Source organism: Haliotis asinina, chromosome 10 (assembly GCF_037392515.1).
Source record: "Haliotis asinina isolate JCU_RB_2024 chromosome 10, JCU_Hal_asi_v2, whole genome shotgun sequence".
Lineage (NCBI taxonomy): Eukaryota > Metazoa > Mollusca > Gastropoda > Lepetellida > Haliotidae > Haliotis > Haliotis asinina.
The window spans coordinates 15388800-15402869 of NC_090289.1; the positions used below are offsets into that span (position 1 = coordinate 15388800).

General features: G+C 41.4%; 1 protein-coding gene across 1 annotated transcript in view; it reads right to left on the minus strand.

Annotated features, from left to right (window-relative positions):
* Positions 1-14070, minus strand: part of LOC137298024 (neurobeachin-like protein 1) — an 82589-nt gene that overhangs the window by 52690 nt on the left and 15829 nt on the right. Inside the window, exons 3-10 of the mRNA XM_067830058.1 lie at positions 13721-13882; positions 12661-12742; positions 11251-11375; positions 8870-8943; positions 7748-7830; positions 7240-7419; positions 6344-6458; positions 5751-5857 (exon numbers count right to left, since the gene is read on the minus strand). Of these exons, the coding sequence (XP_067686159.1) occupies positions 5751-5857; positions 6344-6458; positions 7240-7419; positions 7748-7830; positions 8870-8943; positions 11251-11375; positions 12661-12742; positions 13721-13882 (928 nt within the window). The remainder of the gene's footprint in view (positions 1-5750; positions 5858-6343; positions 6459-7239; positions 7420-7747; positions 7831-8869; positions 8944-11250; positions 11376-12660; positions 12743-13720; positions 13883-14070) is intronic.

The following is a 14070-nucleotide window of genomic DNA, read 5'->3' on the forward strand; positions in this document are numbered from 1 at the left end:
AAGTATCAAGTTTCAGATCACAGTGAAAATGTCACTCGATAAGCAGGTTGGGAGTACCACTGAGTATGTTCAACCTTACTTCCGAGGTAAACAAGAGGTCGTCACACATGCAGAGACCATTGACACATCAATCAATAATAGTTTTCAGCAGATACGAGAATACCTAGAACGCTACACACACATGGGGTCCGGGTGGGTTGTAGATAAAATCGATAATGTCTATCTAGATATAGCTAAATACGTGCCGTTCAGAGGTGGGTCATACCTAGCCTTGCCTCCCTACTATAAGAACAAACAAGCCATAGTAAACGTTAAGAATAGAGGAAACGATTGCTTGAGGTTATCTATCAGGTCAGCCTTATTTCCAGCTGCCACTAATCCGAACAGGCCTTCTAATTATCCACAGGACGATGGGCTCAACTGGGATGGTATAGATGAACCCACCCCAATATCCCAGATCACTAAAGTAGAAAAACAGAATAATCTGGCTATAAATGTCTTTGGACACGAAGGTAATACAACAATAATACACAGGGTCAGCCCGGTGAAGGATTGTCAAGTTATTAATTTATTCATGATTCAAAAAGGTGAAACGTATCACTACACGTGGATAAAACATCTCAGCCGGTTGTTGCACGACCAGTCGAAACACGTTGGGGAAAAACACTTTTGTGTACGATGCCTACACTGTTTCAGTCGGGCCGATTTATTAGAATCCCACCTGGAGGATTGCCAAGGTGTTGGGCAGACGGCCATACGAGTCGACATGCCTAAGGAAGGTGAAAATATCCTAAAATTCGACAATCACAAGAATCAAATGTCTGTGCCTTATATTATATACGCCGACTTCGAAGCCTTAGTTGTAGGGGAATCATCCACTAGTGGGAGTTTCACACACAAAACACAAGAGCGTTTGGATACATTATCGTCCGTTGTGACGGGGAAACGAAAGCTCTGGTAGTGTATAGGGGTCCTGACGCGGCTGAAAGGTTTCTAAAGTGCTTGCAGGAGGAAGAAAAAATTATTAGGAATGCATTGTATAAAATCGCTCCAATGCGTATGACCAGAGCCGACAAGCTAGCTCACGCCAGTAGCACTAACTGTCACGTGTGCGACTCGCCACTTAACGGTGATTCGGTGAGAGATCACTGCCACATAACTGGTAAGTATAGAGGTGCCGCTCACAACGCGTGCAACCTCAAGCTTAAAATCAACCCTAAGACAATAAACATCCCCGTTGTCTTTCACAACTTGAGAGGATACGACTCTCACTTGATCATGCAGGCCATCGCGAAAATCGATGGTAATATATCGTGCATCCCAAACAACATGGAGAGATACATCTCCTTCAGCTTAAACGGACTTAGGTTCATTGACTCGTTTCAATTCCTCCTGTCGTCACTCGACAGTCTGGTCAAGGCCAACAATACCTTCCCTATCACCGATCGATACACAGACGCCGAGACTAGACACCTGCTCATGAGGAAGGGCGTATACCCATATGAGTACATGGATAGCTGGGCTAAGTTCACAGAGACCAGACTACCTCCTATCGACTGCTTTTATAGCAAGCTGAATGAGGCGTCAGTCTCACGAGACGATTACTCGCACGCGATTAACGTATGGAATAAACTGGGTTGTAAGAACCTTGGCGATTATCACGATCTGTACTTGAGGACAGATGTACTGCTGTTAGCCGACGTGTTTGAAACGTTCAGGCGGACCTGTTTAAAGCAGTATAAACTCGACCCCGCATGGTATTACACCAGCCCAGGTCTGTCGTGGGACGCCTTGCTTAAAAAGACAGGAGTTAATTTAGAATTGCTCACAGATTACGACATGCACCTATTCATTGAGAAAGGCTTGCGAGGTGGGATTTCCATGGTATCCAAACGATACGCGAAAGCAAATAATCAATACGTGAAAGGTTACGATCCTAACAAACCAACCAATCACATTCTCTACCTCGACGCAAATAACCTGTACGGCTGGGCCATGAGCCAGTATCTACCTACAGGAGGATTCGAATGGGTACCAAACATTGATATTATGAGCATTGCACCAGATTCGAACAAAGGGTATATCCTCGAAGTTGACTTAGAGTATCCCAAGGAATTACACACATCGCACAACAGCTATCCCCTTGCACCCGAACGTATGAAGGTTAACACAGACTGGATGTCTGAGTACCAACATAACTTGTCAGGTGGTCGTGTGGCGGACGTTGAAAAACTCGTGCCTAACTTAATGAATAAGACCAAGTACATCGTTCACTATCGCAACCTACAGCTGTACCTGTCGTTGGGTATGAGGCTGGCCAAAATACACAGGGTGCTCATGTTTAACCAGAGCCCATGGATGGAGCCCTACATCAGAATGAACACAGACCTACGAAAAAAAGCCACCAGTGATTTTGAGAAAAATCTCTACAAGCTCATGAACAACTCGGTGTTTGGTAAGACTATGGAAAACCTTAGGAAACGCGTAACCGTGAAACTGGTTAGATCTAGTGAGGAAGACAAGCTCAGGAAATTGATAGCCAGTCCGGCATTCAACCGTAATAAAATATTCACAGACGACCTAGTTGCCATACACATGAAGAAAAGCCACATAAAATTCAACCGACCTGTTTACGTTGGGATGAGCATCCTCGATTTATCCAAACACCTGATGTACGACTTTTACTACAACGAGCTCAAGAAACAGTACGGCGACAGGTGCGAAGTGCTGTACACTGACACGGATTCCCTGCTGATGGAGATTCGAACCGAGGATGTATACGAGGATATGAAAAAACACATCGATTTATACGACACCAGCGACTATCCTAAGACCCATACCATGCACAGCACGGTAAATAAAAAGGTCCTAGGTAAGATGAAGGACGAGTGTGCTGGCACGCCAATAGCTGAGTACATAGGTTTGAGACCTAAGATGTACTCCATATTGAAAGCCGACAATAGTGAGATCCGGAAGGCTAAGGGGGTTAAGAAGTATGTGGTGAAACAACACATCAAACACGCCAGATTCAAGGAGGCTCTGTTCAAGACCCGTACCTTTAGGCATAAGATGAACACGCTTAGAAGTGATGGACATAAGATATACGGACTGACTATAAACAAGACGTCCCTATCGCCTATGGACACGAAACGTTGGATAGCTATTGATGGTATAAACACATACGCGTATGGACATGAAAAAATTTGAGGCTATTTATTACAGCCCGCGTGGATATTGGAAAGGAGCTAGCGCAGTAGATAAGCTAGCTAAAATGGCGCGAGTATCACCAGAGAAAGCCAAAGCGTGGCTTGAAAAACAAGCCCTGTGGCAGATCTATTTACCGGCGCCACGCTACGTACCTAGAAGGAGTTTCGGAATTAACATACCTAATAGCATTCACCAGGCAGACCTACTGTTCCTACCTCATGATAAGAGGTACAAGTATGCCTTAACCGTAGTGGACGTAGCCAGTCGTTACAAGGAAGCCGAACCCTTGACCACGAAAGATTCGGCCAAAGTAGCCAAAGGATTAGAACGCATATACAAACGCAGCCCGCTGACGTGGCCAACAGAGCTGCAAGTTGATCCAGGACGGGAGTTCATGGGTGCCGTTTCACAACTGCTAGCCAAACACGATACAAAGGTCAGACGTGGCACGGCCGGAGCCCATCGCAGCCAAGCTATAGTTGAGAGATTTAATAGGACTTTGGCTGAGCGCTTGTTCGGCCATCAATATGCTAGGGAAATGACAACCACTGGAAAACGATCGACTGAATGGGTAGCGAGGTTACCCGAGGTGGTGTCGGCAATCAACCATGAAGTAACCCGGCTCACTGGTAAGAAACCGGCAGACGCTATCAAACTAAAATCAGTGTTAGCAGAGTCGTCTGCTCCATTGCGTGGGAAGGAGAAACAGATACCAGATAGGGCCTTAGTTAGGTATCTATACCAGCCGGGGGAACACGAGGGCGATAGCCGTAAGCGAGCCACCGATCCTATATGGTCGGTCAAAACTTACAACATAGATAAAGTGGATATAAAAGCCGACGAACCTAACTTATACTACTTGAGGGATGGGCCGGGTAGGGGATTTGTAAGAGAAGAATTATTGATCGTACCGTACGGCACAGTGTTACCGCCTGCCAAGTCACGGTAAACGTGATGGCGTGGCTTTGTAGTAGGGGCAATAGTAGCAAGAGCTAATGGCCCCACCAAAGCCTCATTTAGTAAATGAGGCTTTTTAGAGGGGTTTTTGAAAAGTGTTTTCGGACTATCATTCCCTATACTACTCCTTCCAATTCACACACTTTTGCCAGCGATGCTGCAAAGCCCGAATCCCGGTCAGGAAGAAATCATCTTCAGCTACCCTAAAAAAATCAGTCACAGCGGTAATGACGTCATCATTACTTGCAAAATGGCGACCGGCGAGTTCCTTTTTCATTTTTGGGAACAGGTGGAAGTCAGAAGGAGCCAAATCAGGTGAATAAGGAGGATGGTCAATGAGTTCAAAGCCACAATCGCGGATTGTTGATATGGCCACCACCGATTTGTGAACAGGCGCATTGTCTTGGTGGAAGAGGACACCTTTAGCGATCATCCCTCGTCGTTTGGCTTTGATTGCTTCTCGCAACTGGTTCAGTAGATCAGCATAGTATCTGCCGTTGATAGTTTGACCTTTTTCAAGATAATCAATGAGCAGAATACCCCTGGAATCCCAAAAGACTGATGCCATCACCTTTCCAGCTGAAGGAACAGACTTGGCTTTCTTCGGAGCTGGTGAATCAGGATGCTTCCACTGTTTTGACTGTAGTTTTGTTTCTGGTTGAAAGTGATGTATCCAGGTCTCATCCATGGTTACGAATCGTGCCACAAAATCATCTCGATCTGCTTCAAAACGACGCAAATTGTCAAGGGACGTCTGGAACCTGACACGTTTCTGTTCTGCTGTCAAGAGCTTTGGCACCCATTTTGCAGAAACTTTCGTCATTCCTAATTCGTTGGTGATAATAGGCTCAACCCTCTCATGAGAGATGCCCACTACACTAGCAATATGTCGAGTAGTCAATCGTCGATCATCCATCAACATATCGAGCACTCGCGTGATGTTTTCTGGAGTGGTTGCTGTTGAAGGCCTTCCTGAGCGTGGGTGATCATTAAGGCTTTGTCTGCCATGCTTAAATTCTGCAGCCCACTTCGTTACTGTGGAAAATGAAGGAGCATCATCCCCTAGAGTGGAGACCATGTCAGCATGTATCTGTGTTGGGGACATCCCTTTCTTTTGCAAGTACTTGATGACTGCCCTGTATTCAGTTTTGTCCATTTCTGATGATTTCAGAGGGTAGGTTTACCAAAAGAGCTGTAGTTGAGATAAAACTATTAGTACGTTTGTAGTTCTTGTGTCTATGATTCACTAAATGATTGTCCTCATTGGTGGCAAACACCTGTCTCTACCTGGTGGGGAAAATCCACTCAGGGTGAGAACTTTTCAGCCAACCCTCGTATATGGCAGCTATCTGTAAATAATCGAGTCTGGACAAGACTATCCAGTGATGAACATCACAAGCATCGATCTGTGTAATTGGGAACCAATGACGTGTCAACCAAGTCAGCGAGTCTGACCACCTGATCCTGTTGGTCACCTCTTACGACAAGCATAGTCACCTTTTCTGACAAGTATGGGTTGCTGAAGGCCTATTCTACCCTAGACGTTTACAGGTCTAATGAGTAAGTGATCTTGCCATTTCACTTACTGAGGTTTGTTGTAGGAGAGAGATGAAGGCATTAAATGTCCCTCCTGATACCATGAGCACCTGTAGAGCTGCTCTGTCATTGCACACCATCATCTCATTGATAGTGTCTGAAACATGAACAGTCAACTGATCAATCTAAATAATCACATCATCATGAAAATTTAAGACAACAAAAAGTTCCAAGTAATTTTTTCTCCTATGATAAGGTTATGCTTTTCAGGTAATAAATGAATGTTTTGTCTGTGAAATCTCATTACCCATATTCGTATTTATGGTGTAGCCTTGTGGTTAAGACCCAGGTTTGATTCCCCACTGGAGTACAATGTGTGAAACCTATTTCTGGTTTTATCCACAGTCACTTTGCTGGAATATTGCTAAATGTGGAGTAAAACTAAACTCAATCACTATACTATCCGGGTCTTCTAATTTGTTTCCACAAATACTTAGCTGTTTCAGGCATTTGGCAAAGTAACCACTTAAAAACCACTTCATAGAAAGGTGTATGAATTATCAGATCTCAAATAATGGCATGGTCTCTGTATAACAGTATGCTCTCTGTGGAAGAGACATTCCCCAGATAATACAAGGCTTACTAATCATGGTGAGCTGCATGTTGTGTTCTGTCTCTGGGGCATCAATGACATCCTTCTGTAGAGCAAGGAGCACCTGCATGTAGCCCTGCATCACCTCAATCACTTCCACTTGGCGCTGTACAAATCACAATCAATAGTCTCATGTCATAAGTAAAACATAATGATTTCCATTTATTTTTATCATAGGATAGTTATATAGCACACATATCCCTGCAACTAGTACATGCTAAAGGCGCTTGTATTCTTCCCTCGATCAGTGGATGTCAATATCAATGGCACATCTTATTATCAACCTCAACTCCCTGGGGAACATACAACTCTTGCAGCCACTAGAAGCATCGAATTATTGTGGCTTTTCAACCTTACAAGGTACCCATTTACAGCTGGGTGGACTGGGACACTTAGTCACAGTACTTTGTTTAAGTTTACTGCATGCTGTACCAATCCCTTGGTGTTTGCACGTAGTCATGTGGCCACCATCTGGTCATATACCAACAAGTTTGTGGGTTCTTTTAAGTGCACAGGGTTATGTACTGTGTTGTGACAACACTGAAACAGTCTCCAAAGTTCTTACACCCGGTCACAGATGGACTCAATCCTGTCACCTCAAGCTCACTGGATCACTAGCCTCGTACCTTAGGTAGTTCAACCAGTATGCCCCACATTGATCATATATACTTACACACATATGCTACCTGAATCACTTTATCTCAGAGGTATAACAAGCAACATGCACTATCAAGGGGGATGACACAACAGGCCATCAACTAAGTCTGATGCTACAACATGCACTTGGCCGAGTAAGTAAGTCTGACTAGGTGATCCATATGGTTGCCTCCATTACCAGCAAGGGTTGCTAGACAACATTAAAGAAGCCTGTTGTCCAGTTCACTGACCTGGTCAGGGCTGCAGCAGTGGATGGTGTGGACCATCCTCACAATATTCTTCAACACCAGGTCCTTCAGACACAGCCTCTCCTGGCGCTGTTCATTCGTTGGACCTTCTTTCTGATTGGTGGACAGAATCTTCAGGAGAACATCTAGGGTTGCCGGGGTGATGGCTTTGAGTGCATTATGCTGCAAAAGTTATAACTCTTTCATGTCTAACAGGTTTGATGATTACTGACAGTTGTGTATAAAAGAATATGGATATCAATGTGATTTTACTCTTTAAAGTGTGAAGAATGCTTCTGATTAAATAACCAAATGTATCCACTCAAAAATGATGATGATGATGATGATGATGATGATGATGATGATGATGATGATGATGATGAAGACATTCATGATGATGAAGACATTCATGATGATGATGATTACTACAACCATCATTTCACAAATTCGTAAACATTTCTCCTCAAACAAATTAAAAATTAATACAAATGATATGATCATCAGTTATTACCGGAGCCCCGGACATTATGGCACCAAATATGTGTAAAAGACGTAGTTGGATATCAGTAGACAATTTATCCTTCTGGAAACAATCTGAAAGAGAGTGTTTATACATTAGGAAACTGGTACTCATTGTGTCACAGTTACTAATCAACAATCTCTCTCATAAATACATATAACTTTCAGACAGTGTAATCACAAACTTCGAGATCTCTTGACCTTCGACCTTCCAATAAAATACGACAAAACAAACCCCTGATGTGAGAATAAGAAAGTTCCATGACCGAAGATGTTCTTTACCATTTGGAACAAGTGCTGCTGATTAAACACTTACTGTTTCTGCATATGATTCAATTCTACTGACAGCAATCTATCAATATCATTTATGAGTGAGCAAGTGAGTTTAGTTTTATGCTGAATGAATTATAGGTTTCCAATATTCCAGCACTATCACAGCAGTGTACACCAGGAGCTTCATACATAATACCCATGTCGGGAATCAAACCAAGGTCTTCGGCATGATGAGCAAATGATTAAACACTAGGACATCCTACTATCTTTCATTTATGAACAAATAAGAACTCTAACAAAACACCCCCATCCGTGAAATTGCTGATAAAGATATGCATAGATCGACTGGGAGGGTGGGGGGGGGTAATTCAAGATGATTGTACAAACAAAACCAAGCAGATTTGAACCTAACAATCAGTCAGATAGAACCTACTAGTTTATTCCAGTTTCCCATATTACATTACAGGTATATCAGTTTTATTTATCACCCTGACCTGGCCTCACTTGCACAAAGTGATCTCAGTGCTATGCCTATCTCAAGCCTATGCTGGAGAAAAGGAGTTACAATCATTGTAGCACTATGATCGCTTTGTGCAAGTGAGCCCAGGACCACACAATGTAACACTGAATAACGAGTAATGAACATACAACACCACTTAAACCATGCAATCAACTAGGGCCACAGAGGATACAGGTTAGCCTAATTACAAACTGGCAAATCCTGATTGGTCGCAATACTCCCAAAGTGTTCACCATGAAAATATATAAGAAAATGATGTCCAACAGTCAGTTCATATAAATGCTACTAATCTAGGTAGTGAAAGAGTAAAGATACACTTACCATGAAAGAAAGGAACGACTTCATTATGCAATAAGGCAGGGCGGAATTTTAATCTGGTGTTGTCAATCTTCCAGCTGGAACAGATTGCATGCTATGACAGTGTGTTAAATAAGGCCTGTCCGACCATCCGAGATGGGCTAGATTTCTGACAGATAGTCTAAATGTGTAGCTGGCCAGACCATTAGTCTGGTAGAAATTTTACATAATTTCTTCCATTGATCTGAGTAAACTTATCACACCTTAAAATCTATGTTTCAAAGTGGGTGTTACATTTAGACTTGACAATACACTGAACAATTGTATCGCAAGCTCAAAGCACAACACTGGCATAATTTATCACTAAAACAGCAACACCTATTCAGCAAATTGTCTGGTTCAATCCATTGGGTCTGGTAACATTTTGCAAGTTACCAGTCCTGATGTCTGGTTGGGTTTGGGGGTTATTTCATGCACTGACCATAATAATGCATGCAATGACAATGACTAGATACCTTGGTGGTTTTGACATTTTCAAATGTGAATTTGTTTGACTTAATAATTTGCTTGTTTTTAACAGTCCTCACTTTCTGCCACTGTAACTCTTGGTGAAACTGCTTTCTCTCTCCATCGGTGACATTCAATTATCAACACAAAACTAACAGTGAATTTTTCTGAAACATGGGGGACCAAATGAACTTGTCATGAACAAGCATTAGCATGTGATTGACAGTAGTGGTGTGATGATTCATCGATATGCATCTATGCATCGATCCATGGACTGTCCATAGAGTGAATCAACATAAAGCTTTACATTGTCATGTATCCTGGGACGATACTTCAAACAGACCATGATACATTGATGTTTATCTTTGAACATTTCCAAATTGTGATATCTGTTGAGAAAAAAGTTTTCTTGGAAATTCCTTCATCAAGAACTGTGTCAGACATCAATATTCACAAAGTTGATGTATAAACTTCATTATCTGGTTTCTGAATGAGCACTGAACAACACTGGTGGAAAAATCATTTTGTTTTGATCTTAAGGTGTTACAGTTGGTGTAAGAATTAAAGATTTTAGTATTGTGATAAATATCACATTGCCACCCTAACATCAGGATTTGTATCCTATCGTGCTCAAATGCACAATACTTTCGCAATATATCATTGTGACTAAAATTTCAGTATCATGATGCACTGTATCCCAAGGTTATAAGCCAATACCAGCAGAAATTGACAGATCAAAAGATCATAGCAAGCACATGGCCACGTCTGTCAAATCCTGGCACTCCAAGGGATGCAACTCTGCTTAGTAAATGGAAACATCTTGTATCAGTTCTCCTCCGGTAGTCCAAAAAATTGACAGGTATCAGATTATTGACCCATGTGTGAAACATGCATCATGTCGGAAAGCACACGTTAAATCTTAACATCAACTTCAGCATATGAAAATGAGAGCAGATGATTTTGAGATTGATATACTGGCTTAATCAGAGTGCCACATATTGCAAGAAACTATACTGAGTCAAAAAGGAAACTTCACAAATTGTAATTTTTAAAAAATAACATATACTTTTTCTCTGATGATACATCTATGTATCAAAAATGAGACCCCTATCTTTCGACTAGAAAAAAGTTAGCAAAACCTACTCAAACCCATCTATTCATCACAGAAATGACGTTAGTGCCAAATCAGGTTTTGCACGTGCAGTCGATCACTAGATATTTGCATCAAAGTTTTCTTCATTTGCACGTGTTTGCATTGGCCTCAAGAATTGAAAAAACACTTTTAAAATACAGTTCTAATGGTACTTTAAATGCCACGACTGTCAAATGTGCAACACGAATGTGTCGTTAGCATGTTGCAAGCGGGAAGACAGGTTATTTACATTGTAAGAGCAATGGGATGCAGCCGTCGTACTGTGTATGACTTGAGAGGTCGTCTACAACAAACTGGCACCACTTCTGATCACCCAAGGTCAGGTCGTCCACATGTGACGTCACGCACTGAAGACCGTCAAATCGTCCTACGGTCACCTACGTGACAGATTTCTGCCAGCTACACGAGATGTTTAGAGGTTGACTGTCCTCACAGACCATTCAAAATCAGCTGCAGGTGGCCAATCTCCATTCAAATTTTTATTCTTGTGACTTGACATTCTGTATTGCCATGTTTTGGAACGGCGGTGTAGCCTAATGGAACCGATTGTGGCACTGTCAGTGTATCGAGTACATCGCACAGATCTCAGCAATGCAATTATAACAACTTAACCATCTTATCATCTCTTGTTCTTTTATAGTGCCCTGAAGAAAGAATGTGAAGTTTCTTTTTTGACTCAGTGTGTATATGCAGCTAATTTGCCCTTCTGCTGAACTAAGTACTTTGCGCTACCAGTCTTACCTACCATTTTAATTTCTTCCTCCAGATGAAGTATGGGTCGTAGAGGCATTCAAACAGATGAAGGGTATGCTTCACGAAGGAGAAGAGACAGTCATTTGATTTGGCAGGATTATCACTGTCCCGACATATCTGAATCATGGAAGATTTGGCTGTCATTTTAACAATGTGGTGACTGATTCAGGCAAATACATGAGACTTAAATCCAAAAATATAGGACTTCAGTTAATTATAGCTGAAAACATTCAAGAAAACTTAACAGATTTGAGAGGAAGACATCAACTTCAAACAATTTTAAGCGCTAGATTAGAGAAAGTTGAATTGCTGAGGCATCAGCTGTCCAGCTGCCATGTTCAAATTTCATGTAAATGAGCAAGTTTAGTTTTACACCGAACTCAGCAATATTCCAGCTATATGGCAGTGGTCTGTAAAATAACTGAGTCTGGACCAGACAATCAGGTGATCAACAGCATAAGCATCTGTCTATGCAGCTGGGACAAGATGACATGTGTCAACTAAGTGAGCGAGCCTGACCACCTGATCCCGTTAGTTACTTCTTACAAAAAGAATGGGTTACTGAAGATCAATTCTAACCCAGATCTTCCCAGGTTTATACAACTAGAACAGGGCAGTTGCAGGCACATGATGCTTATAAGCACATATGCAAATTGTGACTATCACACATTTCCAACAAGACTGTAACTTTAAAGTGACGTTACTATGGACACGGCTTCCTCATTCCAAGGGGCGCATTCAGGAAATGCCAATCATGAATAATTCTTATCAATTGGAAACTTTCAACAGCTTTGCCCTGATTAACAGTAACAGTCAGGAACTGACATTTCACAGCAATTTACTACAGTCCCCTTGACTCTAAATCTAACTCGAAAACTAATAAGTATAAAATACTCAATGAAACACTGATCATAATCAAAACATCACACCAACGCTGTGAGGTCTTTGCAGAGTATTGAAGCCCACGGATTGAGAAAAAGAACTTTGACAAAGGGATTATTCAAGATTATTAGCCATTTTCTGAATTCAGAATGGGCCACTGCCCTTGTAACAATAGTAAACTTCAAAATTTTAATGGGCCATTTTTCATTCTAATGTGCAAAGTGGCCCATGGCTCCTTCCTTCCCATTCCCTGTGAGCCCCACAATTAAAAAACTTGTTGAACAACTGTCATAAAAGTATTGACATGGTTCACTATTTGTTACGAGGGAGGATTGCAAAGAAAGGGACAGCCAGGTGTGCAGTTCCAACATTATATTGTTTGTCCATCACATTATGAAAGCTCATACTCACACACATTTAATTAAATTCTTAAATTACAATGAAGGAATTTTGGAATGTTGAATAAGATTCCGGAATATATGTTAAAGAAAATATGTTAAAGAAAAACAAAACCAATTACCTGATCAACAACAGAAGTTGATATGACAACTGTGTGACTGACAAATTCACAGGAAGCTACAAGCGGCACATTGTCATAGTTTCTGAAATAGGAAAAACACATTCTTACTTTTCATTAATCCTAGCTCCACATGACATTCATGCATTTCAAACCCCTAGTGTTAACCTCCCAAATCCACCTGCATGTGATAATCAAGCATTTCAAGGCCACATTTATTCACCTACACACACATGACAATTAAGCATTTTTCTAGGCCCATTATTCACCTACCTACACGAGACAATCAAGCATTTCAAGGCCACATTATTCACCTCCAAACATATGACAATCAAGCATTTCAAGGCCACATTATTCACCTACACACATATGACAATCAAGCATTTTTCTAGGCCCATTATTCACCTACCTACACGAGACAATCAAGCATTTCAAGGCCACATTATTCACCAACAAACATATGACAATCAAGCATTTCAAGGCCACATTATTCACCAACACACATATGACAATCAAGCATTTCAAGGCCACATTATTCACCAACAAACATATGACAATCAAGCATTTCAAGGCCACATTATTCACCAACACACATATGACAATCAAGCATTTCAAGGCCACATTATTCACCAACAAACATATGACAATCAAGCATTTCAAGGCCACATTATTCACCAACAAACATATGACAATCAAGCATTTCAAGGCCACATTATTCACCTACCACACAAGACAATCAAGCATTTCATGACCTAATTACTCACCTACACACGTAAGATAATCAAGCATTTCAAGGTGTATTATTTACCTACTCACACGAATAATGAAGTATTACATGGCCCATTATTTACCTGCACACACAAGACAATTAAGCATTTCATGGCCCATTATTTACAATCAAGCATATTAAATCCCACTATTCACCTACACACATGTGATAATCAATCATTTTAAACCTCTATCTTTGCACCTACCTGCACATTACAATCAAGCATTTCAAGCCCCGTTATTTACCTTTACACATGGAACAATCAAGCATTTCAACCTCTACTTATGCACCTACCTGCACATGACAATCAAGCATTTTAAGATGCTCTCTGCAAAGGCAAGGGCTTCTGAGTTGAAGCCCCCCAGGAACTGCTCACTACATTTCGACAGGTAGTTGCCCAGGATTTCCAGAATTCCATCTGGAAGTCGGGTCAGGTGTGGACCTTCTTCTGAAAATCTGAAATCGATCATGTGGCAATGTAACAAGTAGACAATGAAACATTATGAGTGAGTGAGTGAGTTTGGTTTTACACAGTAAAATTCAACAAAATGAGCAAACCACTTGGCTATCTAACCACCCAAAAGCATTGTGAAACACTTAAGAGCATACTACACATTACTAGGTAACACACAGGACAAATACTT